At 42.1% G+C, this 18,101-nt stretch overlaps 1 protein-coding gene across 1 annotated transcript in view; it reads right to left on the reverse strand.

Moving 5' to 3' along the window:
* ctnnd2a (catenin (cadherin-associated protein), delta 2a) overlaps nucleotides 1-18,101 on the reverse strand; it is a 221,281-nt gene that overhangs the window by 29,237 nt on the left and 173,943 nt on the right. Inside the window, exons 18-20 of the mRNA XM_037455312.2 lie at nucleotides 14,062-14,235; nucleotides 11,546-11,696; nucleotides 1,318-1,564 (exon numbers count right to left, since the gene is read on the reverse strand). Coding sequence (XP_037311209.2) covers nucleotides 1,318-1,564; nucleotides 11,546-11,696; nucleotides 14,062-14,235 — 572 coding nt within the window. The remainder of the gene's footprint in view (nucleotides 1-1,317; nucleotides 1,565-11,545; nucleotides 11,697-14,061; nucleotides 14,236-18,101) is intronic.

The following is an 18,101-nucleotide window of genomic DNA, read 5'->3' on the forward strand; positions in this document are numbered from 1 at the left end:
AGAGAGAGAGCGAGAAAGAGAGAGAGAGAGAGAGAGAGTCACTTCTCCTGGACAACATTTCTTTGGGTAATGTCGCTATGTCCTTCGGCCCCCTGCCTTTACCAGCTGCACAAGATGGGTGCAGGCCAGTAGCCCTTGTGATGGCTGTAAGAGTCTGAGGGCCATTGCTCATTTCTGCAGAGAAGGACTTTTTATGTAGAAAAACTGAGTGTTTCCAGATGAGTTTTAAATGACCCTCTCTGCCATGCTAATGGCCCCATTCCTGCCACGTAGCTGAAAAATGACTTTAGAAGAAGTCAGTTCAGAGGCCCTGCCCTCCTAGCAGCGAAATAAGGAAGCAGAAGGGATGCTCATTATCCATTTGTGCAACAAAATGTAGTAAAGTCCACCTGAAATCAGCTTCACCCCGGGATTTAATTTTTCCCTGAATGAAGTACAGGGAGCTTTTCTGTCATTAATGTTATCAATGACATGCTGCTACAAAGACAGTCCACTGGCATGTACCATAACCGGCTAATCGCTGTCGATGACTTTGCAGTTTCAGACATATCTTCTAAGTTACCTCACAACCTTAAATATCATCAAGGCTTTTGATCTCTGGATTGTGGTCATTAACTGCATTTGACTGAAGCATTAATTCAGCGGGGTGAAACTCTGGGGAAAAAAAGACAACATTTTTGCAGAGTCAAATTTGTTGTAGTTTGTATGACGGGGATACACTCAGCCAACGTTTCAAATACAAGGTCATATACCAAAATCTATATCATTCTTTCAATTCAATGTATCATTTATCTTCTACTGTTTCAAATAAGTTGGTGAACTGGCTATGGTGATGTTATAAAGGCATTTTACCAATCTGAGTGTGTAAAAATGTGAACGTCGCCTGGCGCCGCTGATAAGGAGTATTTATCCTCAGACCACCCATGGAAATGAAGATGTGTGGGCCATTAGCAGCCAACTACCCTTACTGTGAAATTTGCTCTTATGAAAGTTTATTCCAGCACCTCATCTCTCTCTGTAATGGTGCCCCTGAGCACCATTCCTCCAATAGAGCGTCTCTCCATAACAATGAATGAGCGGTTGACCTCTGATAGCAGTCGTTGCGTCACTGCAACCCCTGACCTGGCAGTTTCCACAGCAGCTTGTTGGTCTCCCATCGAGCTGAAACAGTTATTCGGTGGTTTTTTTTTTCCGAATTTCATTGGAGAACTTTCTTACGTTGTCCTCATGCTCACTCTGAAGTAAACGTCTCTTTGTATTTGCTCTCGCATTGTGGCGTTAAGGCTGCAGTGTTCTCCAGAATATTGTCCTACTCACTTGTCTCCTTTGCTGCGGGCGATGCCGATGAGCTTTTCGATGCCCCCGGCATCACGCAGGGCTTTTGCGTTCTCCATGTTCTTGGTAATGACTTCGTGCAGTGCGCAGCAGATGGCGGTTACCGTGTCGTCTGACATGGTCTTGCTGGGTGGGCCGCTGGTGCCGGTGGTCCCACTGCTGGTGGCGTTGTTGTTGCTGCTGCTGCAGCCCGGTAACCGATGGATCAAATCTCTCATGGCGTATTTACCTGGGAAAAGAAAACGTTGGTCAAATGTTATTCTCTGCACATTTTTTCTGTTTAAAGACAATTTGTGTGAAAGGTTTCCCGGAAAATTGCCCTCCGGTAATAGAAGAAACACCTAATGAGGCAACTGGAAGGAGTTTCTTTTGATAATCCAATGCGTAGGGGGGGGCACTACATCACCATCATTCTTCAAAGCCTCTATGATATTACAGTAAAATTGTCCTCTTACTGTGATTTAAAGCAAACATCTAGCTAGTCTTGAGTTTGGATTACTGCACAGATCTTTAATTTGAGGGGGCACAGTAAGATCCTCTGGGGCACACACACCAATAAGAATCCAATAAGAAGGGCGACTCTTTTCTAAAAGGCTGGCATATGAAAAAGAAAAAAGTTGAGGTTCAAAGAATCGTTCTTGTTGAGATCAAGCACAAAGAGAGTAGGAGTCATTGAGAAGTGCAGGAGATTCTGGTAAATAGGAAGCTAAGCAGAGCAGATAGAAGAAACCACACTTCTAGTGAAGGGGACTTTGAGAGAAGCTGGTACGAGTATTGAGATGATGGAAGTTGAGGACAAAACAACCTACACAGTAAATGTAATCTCAATCTTACCCACACTGTCAATCAGGCTTAAGACGAGACTTAAATAAATACCATCTCCGAAATATAGATTGTTTCGAAGAAGATTTTTTTTCAGATTGACATATTTGATGTTTGGACAAATAAGTTTCACACACACAGTATATATCACAATTCTACTTGTCAAATAATAATTAGGTTAAATTGAGTGTTATGTCCTGCAGTGTTTCTGGCTCATTTACTCCAATACTCCCACGAGAGAGTTTCCCATGTGAGTGAGATCATAAAGATGACTGAGGACAGGGGCCAATAAAGGAGAGCTCAGGGCGAATAAGTGATGAGTGGAGGAACGGAATAGAGGAGAGGGATTGAGGAGATGAGGAGGAAAGAGAAGATTGTGCTGACCGAGGTGGTGTGTGGACATTCATCAAATGTGAGCGGCAGTCAAGGGGCTAAGCTATGCCTTGACTGTCATATAACCTGTCAATTACACTTGAGTCATCTTGAGCCCCTTGGGACAAAACCCACAGGTCATGTTGCAGGTAAAGAACCATCAATTTGGATGCAGAGGTGATTGTTGAATAATGAGCCAACAAAATCCACTCAATAGTGCCCCTGAGTACAAGCCCTCTTACCCCGATGCACATCAAGAAGGAGCACTTCCGTCTACGGAGCGTCTCCAGACAAATGATCAGCCTGCAATCTATGAGGCATGCATGTTGAAACTTTGCCATTCAAGCTGTGAGTGAGACACAAACGAACACCTAGATGCAAACTGGAGGTGTTACATAAAGTTTGGATTGCATTGTGATACATATTCCTCTATATTTTAACAGGCACAAAATAGTTGTGTATTTCACAGAGAGAATTTTTGGGTTGTTCTTTGAATTGATTAAGTCTTTGTGCAACAGTATTTCCACAATTCTTCCTATAATTACACTTATAGGTAAAAAAAATCTGTTCTGTGAACCTGCAAATCAACACAGAGCGGGGAAGTTGGATGACACTATCAACCTTCATGGAGTAATGGAACACACACACACATAAGAATAACACATGATTCTACCTAGGCCCTCTTATCATAAACATTGTTGTTGGACATTGTTGTTTGAGGCGCACTCATGAAGACAGGTGGTGGTTTCAGCCAATATGCATTCACAAACAGACATGATCAATCAAACACTTAGACACACACACACACTCTGATGCTAACTCTTTCCATAAGGATAGAGTGGGGATGGAGTTGATTGGCCGAGTGCTATCTCAGGCTGGCAAGCTGAACAGAGGTTAAGCGGTCATTGTCTTTCTGGCTGTGAGGACAAAATGAAGCTGCATCTTAAGAGGGAGACTCATTATTCCTCTATTTTCCTGATTGATTCACTGGCTGATGAGTAAATGATTCATTTTCTTTCTTTATTTAGTGATCAGACACAATTCAGCATCAGTGACTGAATTGTTTACTGACTTGCTGCATGACTAATTTACCGACTGGCTTATTTACTGACTGACTGACGGATAATTTACTGCCTGAATGATTGAGTGACTAACTAATAAAGTGTCAAATCTTTCGACTGACTGTAGGGAATTAAGCGATAACAACAGGTACCCCCTCTTGGGCCATCCTATCATATTTGTTGGTTGTTTTTTTCTGCCTGCACGCAGATGCTCTGATAAACTGCTGTCAGCATTTTCCTGAAATATGCCTGTGTGTGTGTGTGTGTGTCTCCACACAGGTGTGTGCGTGCATATCCCTATCAGGCTCGTCATCCCATTCTTCCCACAGGAGGCAAGTGCTTAACATAGAAGATGATACGGCAAGAAAGAGAGGAGGCGAGGTCGAAGGAAGCCCAGCAGTCAGCCATGTTTGAGCAATTGGAAAGAGGCAGAAGAGGAACAAAGGGAATGACTGAAGGAAGCAAGGCAAGAGGAGAATTAGCCTGCATACACATTAGCACACGCTGAGACGAATGCAATGTGAAACGCTTTGATAGCTGAAGAATGAGACAGAGAGGCCTTTGTTATTTCCAACCCTTTTAATAACACACCTTGTTAGAGACTGTTAATCACTAGTGGTAAAAGCATGACTGAAAGCCTAACATCCCGCAACCCCACCCACAGACACACACACACACACACTCCAATACACACAAAGCCAATAAAGCAATTCATTCAGACTGACGCAAACATACATATCACTCATTATCAGGGTTTCTGGTTGTTTGTTTTGTTTTGGGAACATTGATTGTTTTGATATAAAATGTTTATGTAGGGTAATTTTCATAATCCCATGAAACCATGCAATGCCACTTTTTGTCTCTTTTAAAGAGTTATCATAGAAGAAAGCAGAGCTGTGTTCAGACACCACTTAGGCCAAATAAAGTTGGGCCTCTTTCCCACATCTATAAACACCACAGCCTGCAAGAAGCGTATTGATGAATTATAGATTCATTTAAACGAGAGGGAGTTTCTGCCCTTTTCTAATGTCAATGCAAAATTGAACACATCTTAAAAGCTGAATCTTTTGATGTTCCCTTTACCCTCATTACCATTTTTCTTTAAATATGAATTATTACTAAATACACATTGTTTTTTCTACCAAGGCCATATTCAAGTTTTTGCTATTCAATAATATAATAATGTATTTGTTAGAATTAATAGAAAGGAAAACCCATCATCATTCTGTAGTACAAACAACCGAAAGTTAAGCTACGCGTCAAGGGCAGAAACCTATTCACGTAACCTCTCAGTGATCATAGGTAGGAAAGGAAAGGAAAGGAAAGGAAAGGAAAGGAAAGGAAAAGCGTGAAAGAACCGTGGAGCAAATTCCGATGAATATTTTACGAGTGGGTGGCGACTCCTTCTACTCTAAAGTCTTACTGTGACAGCTGAAATATGAGCTACACCTGCAACATGTCCTCAAGGAGAGAAACAAGCCCGGTGCTGATCACTGCACCGTCTAATAAACCTGTATTACACAACTCCTCCAATATAGCCATCTTCACCTGGGAGGCAGACATTGTAATGTGTTGCTCTGCTGCCTTCCCTCATGTGTCGCTAACTTGCACTGAGCGGGCCATGCTTCATCGGGGCCATAATGGCTGATTTGATTTAAAGGGATCCAATTACCCTCAACAATCGAGTGATTTGATTGTTTACTGACGGCGAAGGGAGAGTGTTATCAAAGTAAAATTGGAGGTAATTGTCTCAGGGAGATGTGGGGAAAGATGAAGAGGCTTGATTGGTTGCGGCGTCCTACCGTCTGAGAATAAAGGTCATCAGTGACTGAGTGGAAGTCCCCTCTGCGGGCGCTTCCAAAAGATTCCGTCTACTTTATGTCTATGTTTCTTCTATGAGGCTGAGCAAAAGCCCAGGGGCTATGGAAAAATATTTAGACTGCAGCTGTGTAATCTGTTGTTAGAAAATAAGTTGTGAATGTGATAACTGCTTTCTTAACCGACTCATTTGATCACTTTTTCAAATTGCAGATATGTTAATGAGGTTAACCTGTTCTAAACTCTGTATGTCTTAAAACAGTGTCCCCACAAGTTGTTAATTTAATATCAGCTAAATGTAAACTATACACTGTATAAAACATCAAGTCACAGCTGCAACATTATTCAGTGACAAAATGAGTGTTTCGTTGCCTTTGTAGGATTCGTGTGTCAGTTTCCTGGGGGTAGCAGTACACACATCACATCAACAACAGGGGGCACCAGATTCACATCAACGTGGGTATGAACCCCGTTCTGTGGGAATATTTCATCATTTTAAGCATTAAAATTATGATCCTTGTATGTTTTTTCAACGAATGTATGACTGTAACTCAGAACTATATCAACACACAAACCCGACATGTACTCTCAATCATTAATGTTGTCATTAGGGGGAGGCAGGGGCATTTTATTACAGCCAATTGTACTTACTTCCCCCTTAACTAAATAAGAATCATAACAAATTAAGTATTATAATGAGTTTTGGGTCATGGGCTGACATGGAGAACAGCCACAGAGAAGTTAGAATATTACAAACATACTGCATGAACACACACATAGAGATACACACACACACACACACACACACACACAGACCCTGCAGTGCCCAATTATCAACATCCTCACATTCTCATAAAGCTGAAATAGATATGAGTGATCTCCGAAGACAATCTGGTCCCTTACTGCAATGTGAGGTGCATTCCTTTAAACTTATGAATAAATGAATAAAAAATATATAAATGTATATATATAAATTAATAAATAATTCACAGGAGAGTACAAACAGATGAAATGAAACCCCCGTTTAAGCAGGCCAGAAATGGAGGTAAATTGAAAGCGGCACACCGTGGCTTCCTCATCATAAAATATTCTACCTTCCTCGTGTTTTGGTGCTTTTCACACCAGCTGTATCTCGCCCTCTGTGTCCCTCTTTGATGTCTATGGGTGACAGGTTTACATCATGATACAGAGAGAGAGAGGAAGGGCCGGGGGTTCCTGCCCCGCACCTCTGCGAGAGAGCAAAAAGACATTTTACTGTCATGGAGGAGAAGATGCAGACTTGAGGACAGAAACAATGAATAAAGCCAGACAAAGTCTCTCAATGATGACTAGTCAGGTCCTTAAGAGAAGGCGCACTCAAAATCCCAAGGGGACGATTGGGATTGTGAATATGTCGAAAAAAACCCAGAGGCATCTTGTATGCATCCGTTTACCTACCAAGAGCAGCCGAACAAGAGTCCGAAGTCGCAGGGACAGCTGTCAGACCAAACAAAAAAATAAACATGTATATCTCATGACAGCCATCTCCTACACTCTCTCTTTATTGCGCTCTGTTTCTATTTCTCTGTCTGTCGCGCTCCCAGTCTGGCAGAGCGGAGGATGGGAGGGGGAGACGAGGTGGGAGGGCGGGGAGGCATGAGAGAACAAAGTGGGCAGATAAAAGACATGCCAGACCTCCACACGCAAGAGATAGAGACGAAAGAGAAACTTTTGCAAAATCCCACAGCAACGGGGCCCGAGAAGTGTGCAGACCTGGTGGGAGTCAGGGGACGAGGCCACGCCGTCTTTCTGCTGGCTATTCTTCCACAAGGTTTTAAGTTCAGCACAGTGCGACCCGCGTACAGCAACAGCAAAGCGTGGAAGCATTGGCGTGGGTGAGAAAAACACAAAGTGGACATTCTCTGGTGTGGCCAGGGATCCACACATGTCACGCTCCCTTCTCTTAGTTTGATCCTTCGACATACCAGGCTGTGTCTGTGTCTGTGTGTGCCAACGAGGCGCTTTGATTTAACGAAAGTGGTGAGTGTTCTGTGTATCGCAATGTCGGAGACATGTTTCATGCGTGCACTTTACACACATAGCGGGAAAATGCGTCATCAAATCCAAAAGAAATATACAACTCATTTGGTCTTTATTAAAGAAAATTACTTTTTTGTACTGTATTTGCGATCGGATCAACCCGACCCAAGTGTTATCCGGTCCACACTCAGGCACACACCCATTTGCAATCATGCAATTAGTGACATCCCTGTGGTGCACTAGTTCACTTTCCACAGTAACACTCCTGAGCACTGATGTCATTAATGCGAGACATAAAGAGCGAGAGACGGAGGGAGAGGCGGTATGAGCTCATGTCTGAGACAGAGAGGGAGGGGTGGGTGGGTGCGGGATAAAGGGAGGAGGAGAAGGAGGAGGAGGAGGAGGAAGGAAAAGAAACAAAGGCGCAGAAAAGGGTGGAGAAAAAAAGAGGGATACTATTGATGTTGGGGACAAGACGGCGGCCACGGCTTGGAAAGCAAAAAAGTGGAGAGTAAACCAATGGGGGGGTGTGATCTGACCAGAGAAGAAGACAAAGAAACAGGATGAAAGGGGAGAGAAAGAGAAGAAGAAAGGAGAAATGTAAAGAGGGTGGAAGTGGACAAGTGGTTTTCTTTCGTTCTAATTTGAACGTTTTTCTTTTTCCTTTGTCATTATTTCAGGTTTTCCTGTGCTCTGAAGGCGTTTTCTGTTCCTGTGATGCAAACAGAACAAGGGAGCTTCCACATATATCACACAAGTGAACATCCTGATCAAATTTAGGCGCGGAGAGGAACAAGCACCCTGGGTTTCACATGAAAGAGTCGGTCTTCAGTCATTTTCAAGGAGCCCCTTGCATGCTTTGTTTGATGTATGTTAGTTGTTGCAGTCCGAATACAGGAGGCGAGATTTGGTATAATGAAAGTTTACTGGTTCGATTGTCTCTCTGTGTCAAACACAATTTTTTTTTGGTTTCTACAGTTTATGACTAAAAAGTATGAACCATTTGTTTTTAAAACATAGCTCAAAAGCTTTCACACCCAACTTGTTATTAATATATATTACAGACTAAATACAATCCGCAGTACACTGCAGGACTTTGCAATAGAATTTCATTTATGGAATTTAAATAAACCTCACTGGAGAATCAAGAAACCCAATTAGATGTAGTAGTTGGAGCCTCATACAAAAATGTCATGAATTCATTAACTGTTGTAAATTAATAGAGATTTTTAATTAGCGATTTTTTCATTAAACAGTCATTTTGGTTTGGATTTGGTTGCAGGCGCTGTGTGTGTTTATGGGAGTGTTTAGGATATGGGTGCTGTGTTTGGAAAAGACACAGCACCCTGTAATTCCAGTGCTGTTCCCAATTCATGTGCGTCAAATTACCATCTGTAAGTGAATGGGGAAGAATTGCACTGACAGACGTTGTAGCAGTGAATGGGACTCATTTATTGCTACACAGGCATACAGTACATTATGCAAATCAAAAACTATGAAGGAGGAGAAATCAGGAGAGAAACAAAAAAAGGTTGACAGATGAGGGGAATGATTCTCAATGACATCAATATGCCGGTAAATCCCATTACGGAGGGATTGGAATATAAGTATACATATGTGGATACAGTAGGTATTTAGCTCACTCTTCAGTTTCATCTTCCGTCTACCTAGCCCGACTTTGCCTTTCTCTGCTCTTCTCCTCCTTCCTTCACTAGCCTTGTGCCTCTCGAGCTGCTTCCCCGTTCCTTTCCTTGTCCAAAGATGATTCTCATCTCTGCTCGCTCAGAACAAGCAGCCGTTCCCTCACGCTGATGCTGCCAAACTCACCGACACTAACATCGGCATGACACACTACAGCGTGAAGATTTCTCTTTTCATTTTTTAGAAAGAGGTGATTTAGTCTAGATTAGCCATGCAAAATGCTATTACAATTTGGTGGAACTTGGATCTAACAAAGGCCGTCAAACGGCTCAGAGAAAATGCTTTGTTTCTTCCGGTAAAGCCCTTGTTTTGCAGAAGTGCATGGTGTAAAGAAGAATGTGTTTGACTCAGAGTCAGAGCGGTGAGTAAAGCTTGTGAACACGGGCCAAATGGGGCTTGTCTCTTAGGAGTGCCTGGCCTCTACCTCTTTTCTGTCGACATGTATCAAATCACACCTTGCCAAGAGCAAAGGCTCAACCCTGACTGATCCCTTTTACTTTTCTCCTCCTCTCTTCATTCTCCCTCTTCCTCTCTCAGGCTTTTCTTGTTTTTGTGACATTGTGTGTCATTAACTCTGACTGTGCTGTCTAATTCCCCATGTGCATGCCTCGACAGTCGGGAAGAGAAGTTGATGCGCCAGCTGCTTCTGAAGGCAAACGGATGATTTATTGCATAGATAGTGATCGGTTTTATGAGATCTTAATAATCTCTCATGGCTCAACAGAGCCAGGTTGCCACAACTTATTCTTATTCTGTGAATCAACAACCCACCCTGCAGCTCCATGCAATTTAAGGAATCAACTTACATTTACGTTTAAGTTGATTCCTTATGTTTTCCAGGCAGTAATACCACAACAGTGTTGGTTTCCAATGAAATCTTAGCCAAAATAACACACAAATTAGCATAGTTTCTGGTGGAACTAAACATCCAGCTGATATTATTGTAATTTGAGGCGAAACGAACGAATCAAAGGGGCAGAAAAACACACCGAGCCAGGAATCACAATCAAACATTTCAAATGAGGACTGAGAAATGTTTGAAAAAATAAAATACACAAAAACAAAAACAATGACAACAATCTTGCTCAGGATGTCTGTTTTTTGGAGCACTGTATCTATTTTTAAAAACCTCCCTGACTGCGAGTGCAGAATGATGATCTGCAATACCCCTAATTATCTCTGTTTTATATACACAATGTTAATTTGCATCCATCACACAACTCTCTCATTTTTCTGTCTCTTGCTTTGTTGTCTTGATCCTCAGAAATAACACTGTGAGATCTAATTCAGAAGCGGGCCTTAAATCATGTTATCCTGCAACTAAATAAGTCGAGCTTGTATTCAAATGAAAATGCCAATATCATTTGAATTGATTTTCTCTATGAAATTGTATGTGATTACATGTGATTATCCTTCCTGTGTATTTTGTTTGCTTTTCTCTCTATGAGGCAAAGAAAAGGGTTTTACTATGTTTCCATAACTGTTTCCTGTATTTGTTTGTGCTTGGGAAGCCAATGGCAATACAAAACACAAAAAATGAAAACTGACTATCATCAAAACACGTTAATGCATTCCTTCTAATATTTTTAAATCTAATATCTGGAAGTTACATTTTATATTTAGAAGAAATCCAAGGGATGGCGTGCCTATGTCTTTGCCAATCTTTTAAAGAGAACTAGAATTACAACGTGACAAACAAGAATCAAATGGCAATCAAATCAGACAGATAAATGTCTTTCAGCAAAAGCCTCAATCATCCCATAATATGCTGCTTGCGCCAGATAGACCATCCCAGTAAGGACGCATCGAGCTTTGCCGGCAGCATTCCTTGTCATCCTTGCAAAAAGCTCCAGAAGCCCTCGCCAGAGACGGATGGTAGCGGGGTTGCCATAGAAACCACCGAGCGCCACCAGGAAGCCGAGAAACTCAGAGAAACCACAGACGGAAAGGGTGTGGTAACACGCACCCAAATTACAGACAAAAGCTCAAACAAATCTATGGACGGAGAATGAAAGACTCACCCGTACAGAAACACACAGTAAGTGTCTCATTGTGTTAACCAATGATATGTAGTCCCTAGATGGAAATGTTGTTTTTGATTCAATGACATCCTCTGCAACAATATCTATCTTCCTCTTTCTACAGACGTTGTTTTTTTAACTCGACATGTTCCAGCAGTTTAACCCTTTCATGTTAGATTACACGTCAAGCCCTGTTTGATGGTTCAGCTCACTGCGTAGACTTGATCCCAGTTTGTGATTACAGATCAATGGTCTAAATCACACCCAATTCATTGTACGTGTCAAAATCCACCAGCAAAGTTGTCCACTTGGCTTATGAGGTGAGTGCAGAATGACAATAGGTTTGAATATAGCAACGACAAATGCAACCATTATTGAGCATTTTTGACTACTTACCAATGAGCTCTTTGTTCCTAATGTCCAGGGCCATATTTCTGAGGGCAGTGGCCACGGCACACACCACCTTGTCATTGTCTATCCTCAGTAATTCCACCAGGATGGGAAGGCCTTTCTCCTTACGCACGGCAGCCCGTATGTACACCGACCACTGGCATGGAGAAATCAGGGGGAAGGATGTTAAATAGCAAAAAATGTTATCGCAACAGTAGCTGGTTGCATGTACTGTAAAACAAACACTAATCCCATTGTGTATTTGTGGGGGAAACAACACAGTGGGTGTTTTGTGGCAATTATCATCTAGAAAGTAAAGGCATTTTATGTTTTTAAAACGTTAGTATTACCATGCAACAGCAATTAAGATAATATGCTCACAGCATGATACACAAACGACAGTATAAAAAAACCTTGTTTTGCTTGTGGAACTTGCTAACGTTAATAGCAACTCACGGTGCCTGTGCTTTGTGATATTGGTTATTTTCAATGTACACATTTGCATTCCTACCCTGTTTAATTGTCACTAGGCTGACTATTTTCTCTCTTTCTTTCTTTCTTTTACCAGACAGACAGAGCAGAAGATCAGGCCTCTAGTTGTTGCAGTGGGAAAAAGGGACGAGAGACAGACAAAGAACGATGGTGGAGTGTGAGATTTTTATATCCAGGGTCAATATGAGAGGGGCAAGTGATATGCTGTGAGAGGGAAAACTACATGAACAAAAGAGAAGAGCTTTGAGCTTGGAGACCACTCTGTCCTCCCTCAATAACCATCAAGGTACGGTTAAATGGAGCACTCGAGCCCAAGCAGCGAGAGTAAAGTCGCCTTGTGGGGCAACTCGAGAAGACTGGGAATGTGGCAAACAGCACCCAGATATTACCCAGATATTAGTAAGGACGAAGAAGTATCCTAGGTATGTTAAAGTTTAAAGTACAAAAGGGGCAAACTGTGGTTTGAATAAGTATTAGTGAATACTCCCCCCCGTTGGAGGGAAATGGCTATGATGCCCTAAACCATGCAATGTATGGACTCACAACTTCTATGGAAACTGTCAAAGTCGGGAGAGAGGAGGCACGGCATAGCACACACATGCATGTAGTGACACCTCGAAATAGAAAATGGGATTTCCTGAGAACCACCTGCCACCCTCGCCCTTGGCTTTCTACAGCCTCCTCCTCCATCTCCGCCTCGCTCTGTTTCTCTGTCCATTACAGTAGAAATCTACACCCCCCCCCCCCCCCCAAAAAAAAATAAATAAAGACACAGATGCACACAGCTCCCACACGCATTGTCAGAACCGCAGAGAAATCACTCTCAAGCACAGTGCGCTCTTTCATCTGAAACTGAATCAGCTCGATTTGGCCCAGGAAAAGTTTGACGGAGCACATTTGACCGCATCAACATTTCCATCAACATCACCACGTAGCCTATTTACAACCGAAAACGTCTTGACGCAGTTTCCCAATGTCATTCCCAGATTAAGTCCATACACTTTCTGCCTTTTAGCCTCATATACCCCTCCCTCTGGGCTAAAGCTGCCTTCACCGATTTCTACAACATTGCCACATGACTCATACATTATGACCATCTCGCTGTTTCCATCAGTCAGCTGCTGTTTGGCTCTATTCCCTGGTGTGTTCAGGCTTGGAGCCTTTACATTTTTGCAGTGATTGCATTGCGGCTCTAAGAATATTATATACTATAGGAAACATAAAACATTGGCTTGCGATTGATATTTCAAAGTCAGCAGTATAGAGTAGTGAGCAAATACAACGTTATTCCGAATGATTGAGTTTTGAGTTGTTTATCCTCTGTACTCTTTAGCATATACTGCAACCATATACATCAGCCTTTGACTTTTTATGAAACCAGAAATGAACTGTAACCAATGAGGGTGGAATTACTGTTGCCGAACAACCCGCATTCTGTCTTTGTGTCCTTGTGGATATTAAACTGTGTTCACCTTTTGATGGTTATATATATTCCTGTCATGGAAACTACATTTTTTACTCACTGAGGTCAGTCTGATTTATATTTGCCATCATGCAAAATGCCAACCCTCTCTAAGAATCCATCCATGTGACATTACTTAATAACCAACAATAGGCCAGATGTGGCAAACAGCACAACATCATCGTGGGTGAAAGGACGGAGTTCCAATGGCACAGAGGCTGGGTGCAGACAGTCCTTAGTCGCAGGCCGTGAGGTTTGTAAAAAAAGGACTCCTAGCCTACACACATATACGCAAAGTCGTGTGCACACACACACACAAAAAAGCACACATGCACACACAAACACTGGAGTTTGTCCAACTTACAATGTGGATATATTGTTCAATCTGTCATACTAATGAAATGGGTAAAAAAAGACACCTTTACAGTTTCCTATGTACCTGCAACACCCGGGCCTGATTATACTCTTGGTCTCCAAAGATATTTCTCCAACAATATTTATGTGTGACCAAAAAAGTGAAGTGAAGAAATAGGACGGCAAAGTACTTTTCAACTTTTCAAGCCGTTACCTTCCAGCTGCCTGCGGCAAGGTTCTGCAGAGCCCCGGCTGCTCCCTCCAGGGTGTCGGGATTGGAGCATTCAGACAGCAGGGTCAGGTAAGGTTTGACGATGGTGGGGTGCCACAGCATCTGAACTCCTTTGGGAGGATCAGCTGTGTCCGGAAAGGGGCCCACGCCGTCCCACTGTGAAAAAAGAGACAGAAAGGTGTGATGCTAACCACTAACGGTCTATAATCTGTCAACCGATTCTGTATTCAAATGAAGGGTTTCATGGAAATACTCTGGTTGCAAAGTAGGTTGCAGGTAAATGGTGGTTGTGGAGAAAAAAAAAGGCAGAAGCCAGCACAATGTTGTAATTTTGTTTTGTGCTTTAAAAATGAAAACTTGTTACTTCAGTTCTTGCATAGAGTTACGGAATATATTTTAAAAAGATTATTTTGGGGTTGTTCCAGTAAACCATGGAACGTTACCCGTTGTTGTGGACTGTTGTTTAGAGGCCTCTGGTTTTTGTCCATCGCCATCTTGGTTTTTTGCATCTAAAAGTGACTCGAGGGGGTTGATTAAAGTACAACTGATTGTAAGGCGACCAAAAATAAACACAAAGGGAAACGAGTAGCGGGGAAAAACACCACACTCCAAAAATCAGAAAACTCCGCGGTAACAACCTGTCCTTCGCAAGGGGGGGCAAAACCTGACGCATACCCTGCTTAATCATCTATTTTACTTCAAACTGAACCAGTATTTACAAAGTGCACCTGGTGCGGTGTTCAAGAAGAAATGACCATAAACTGGTTACAATGTGTGAGGTGATAAAGTAGCGTGATTTTTTTATTCATGTACAATGTGTTTTCTTTTTGAACCACAAGAGTCATCCATGAAAGCTTTTAAAGCGCTTCACGTTGAAGAAGTGTTGGTTGGCCTTCGATTAACATACCTAAGCTGCATTCATCCAAACTAGAGAAACTATGAGAGAATGTTTCCCGCCGATATTTGCTTTGAAAAATAAACCTAAAGCTCCATTCCCCTTCACCTCCATCCTTCTCTTCTCCTCCGCTGCAATGGATTCTCTTGATGTTTGAACCCCTTTGTTGAGTGACATGCCCACACCCGTTCCCATAGGCACGAACCCACAGCTAGCTCTCCCCTTTCATTTCCATCTCTCTCCTCTTTGACATTAATATCTTTTCCCCCCTTTTCTCTCCTGTTGATTCCTTCTTGATACATCTCTCTCTCTCTCTCTCTCTCTCTCTCTCTCTATCTCTTTATCTCTCTCTCTATTTCTCATTCTATTTCCATCCTTCTCTCAGTTTTTCCTCTCCCTATCGACCTTCTCAGTTTCGCTCCACTGCTTTCCCTTCTCCCCTGGTCTCAAGGTAAACTAGGCTAGTGTGCGTCTTGAGAGATGTGCTGCGGATTGTGTGTCTGTGCGTGTGTGCGACTATGCATGCGTGCATGTTTTTGTCTATACATAGATTCTCTTATCATAAAATCAAAGACTTCTTCTTAGTTTGAAGTGTGTGTAACAAAAGGCATCAATGCAGTACTTTTTGTTGCCTACAGACATCCTGCATATTAAATGTTCAATTGTGTATCTAAAATGTTGCAAAGATTATGTGTATCAAACATTTTCAAATGTACTTGCTTCCATTCAAGACAGTCTTACATAAACACATGAATGTGAAATTCCATACATCATATTTGTATCCTACATTGTAAAGAAACATAAAACCAAAGCTGACACATTCACTGCGGCTCAAGCTCCCCATCATCTGCCGTGCGGATCGGGTTATTATGTTGCAGCTGTCCAGCTTCATAACTCCAGTCAAGTAAATATTACATTAAAAAAAAGTTATTTGATCAGACAGCTGAATACCAAAGCTATCTATTTATCTAGTGAGAACGTTAGATGATCTGCCATCTGCTCTGTAGTTTTGTGGAAGTTCTTTTAAATGTTTTATTATTCAGCTATAATTTTGCATTAAATATCCCAGGGGGCCGTTCCTGTATCCATTAGGACTGTTTAGGTCCAGTTCGGGCCCCCATGCTGCTCCCTGGCCTTTCTGTCCGAATCTTGAATAAATGATTAAGGAGACAAGACTACATAGCTGCTTGAGTCTCCACCCCCTCTATTCAAGGATTGTCTGACATGGGGAAGCTGTCTTTGTTTGTACCTTTTTCCCAAAACAGTAGATCAGAGTAGGGGGTTACGTTGCTCATGATGAACAACATCTACCTTGAACAGCTTCACTGTCTTGAGGAGATTGCGTTGATCATTTTAGCTGTGCGTTTAACAACATCCAACCCAGCCGGCTGTGAGGCACAAACAGCTGGTTTTTGGGGTTAATTGAAGGCTCGTTCCATGGATTTCTTTTGAATCGCAGCCAGCAGGATGGATTCCGCACAGCCATTTACCCATTACGTTTATAAACCCATAATCTCAGGGGGCGCTGTTTTCGTCTACGATCCTCTATGCACTGAATACCAATGAGTGTCTCCACTTACTCTTGTTTTTAAATATGCAGATGATACTGTCTTACCTTAGGGCTTTTCAAAATGGTGTGGGTCAATGTTGGGTCAAGGATATACTCAAAAAAGTTAATTATGAACCACTCAAAAGAGTTATTAGTTATAATTATTTAGGCATATAATCCGATTACTGCCTATTAATGGCATTCATAGCCTCACATTGCAGCTGGATTGTCAAAAAGCCACAAGATCACATGAGAATCACAGGATTGTGTATCAAACAAAGATCCATCTTGTCGAACTTCGAGCGATGTGCATGGTAAACCTCAAATCAGCCTTCCGGGAGAAGCTTCAGTAGCTACAGGTGTGACTTTGTTGTGTCAGAGACGTTAAGATAGAAACCTAAAGAGGTTATTAGAAAAACAAAGATGTTTCTGCCATGGTTTGTGCAACCACCTTCCAAGTATTTCATATCTGTGCTTGCCTCTTCCTGGACTGTTCCCAATGCTTCTGAGATGGTTGAGCTTAAAGGCCGACGTTAAAATACTTCCACAGCAATTTCTTTCAAAAGAAAAGATACAATTTCCGTTGGATTTATAACATTCCACTGAGCATCCTGTCCATTAGCATTATTTGTGGGTTTGGTATAATGAGCAACCAAGACCCAAGCTAGGTTGGACTGCACGATCAGGTTGGTGAGTGGGGTTATTGGGGCATTAGCGGTAATCTCTCAGCTTTTCTTGGCACCACATGCCCCGTGGGCCCATGCTCGGTGGGGTATCAATAACCTGATATGTTCATGTCCTATCCCCAATAACCCATGAGCTATCCTGACCCTAGCTACTTGAGGCCAATGCATAACTTCAACCAATCGTCTCTGCATCAACAATCTATGCAGATCTTGCCAAAAAAATAGATAGATATTCATATATAGACGTCACGGGACGTGATCAGATGTTTGCTCCTCGGTTGGGTAAAGATCTAGTTAGCAAAGGGAGGATGCTGCGTGGCAAAATAAGAGCAAACAGGTTTTGAAAATATTTTATTGGTTTGTCAATTAGACGGCCAATTGATAGGGACACTCCAAAAACTTGGAATGTGGTGTTTTCTTGGTCAGAGCCATGAAGAATGGAAATTCTTATGCAGTTCTTCTATGCAGCATTGACCAACCATATTTTTCTGTTTGGAAAGATGCGATTTCTATGAACTAAAACTACTACCCATCTCTTTCTTAGCTGGAGTTCTAATTTAAATAGGACAAAATGTACAATAAGAATAATTTCTCTCTCTTTTCTCCTGTTTTGCTCGCTCTTTGCGAAAACGGTCTGTGCCCACGGGTGTCAGGTGTTTCAAGATACAAACGGAAATTGGAAAGAGCAAAAGAGACACAGCGTAGCAAATGAGTTTTATCAGCCTGGAGACCAAATGGCTAATAATGGATGAAATAAAACGAAACAAAGCTCCGGATCTCAGGTTTGGTTTTCAGTCTCAAATATCAGTCCAGGTTAAGCATGGTTAGGTGTTATGGGCTGTGTTTGTGTCTCGAGTTTGGGCCCATGGAAATTTCTAACATACACAACATA

The sequence above is a fragment of the Pungitius pungitius genome, chromosome 19 (genome assembly GCF_949316345.1).
Source record: "Pungitius pungitius chromosome 19, fPunPun2.1, whole genome shotgun sequence".
In the NCBI taxonomy this organism is placed as follows: domain Eukaryota; kingdom Metazoa; phylum Chordata; class Actinopteri; order Perciformes; family Gasterosteidae; genus Pungitius; species Pungitius pungitius.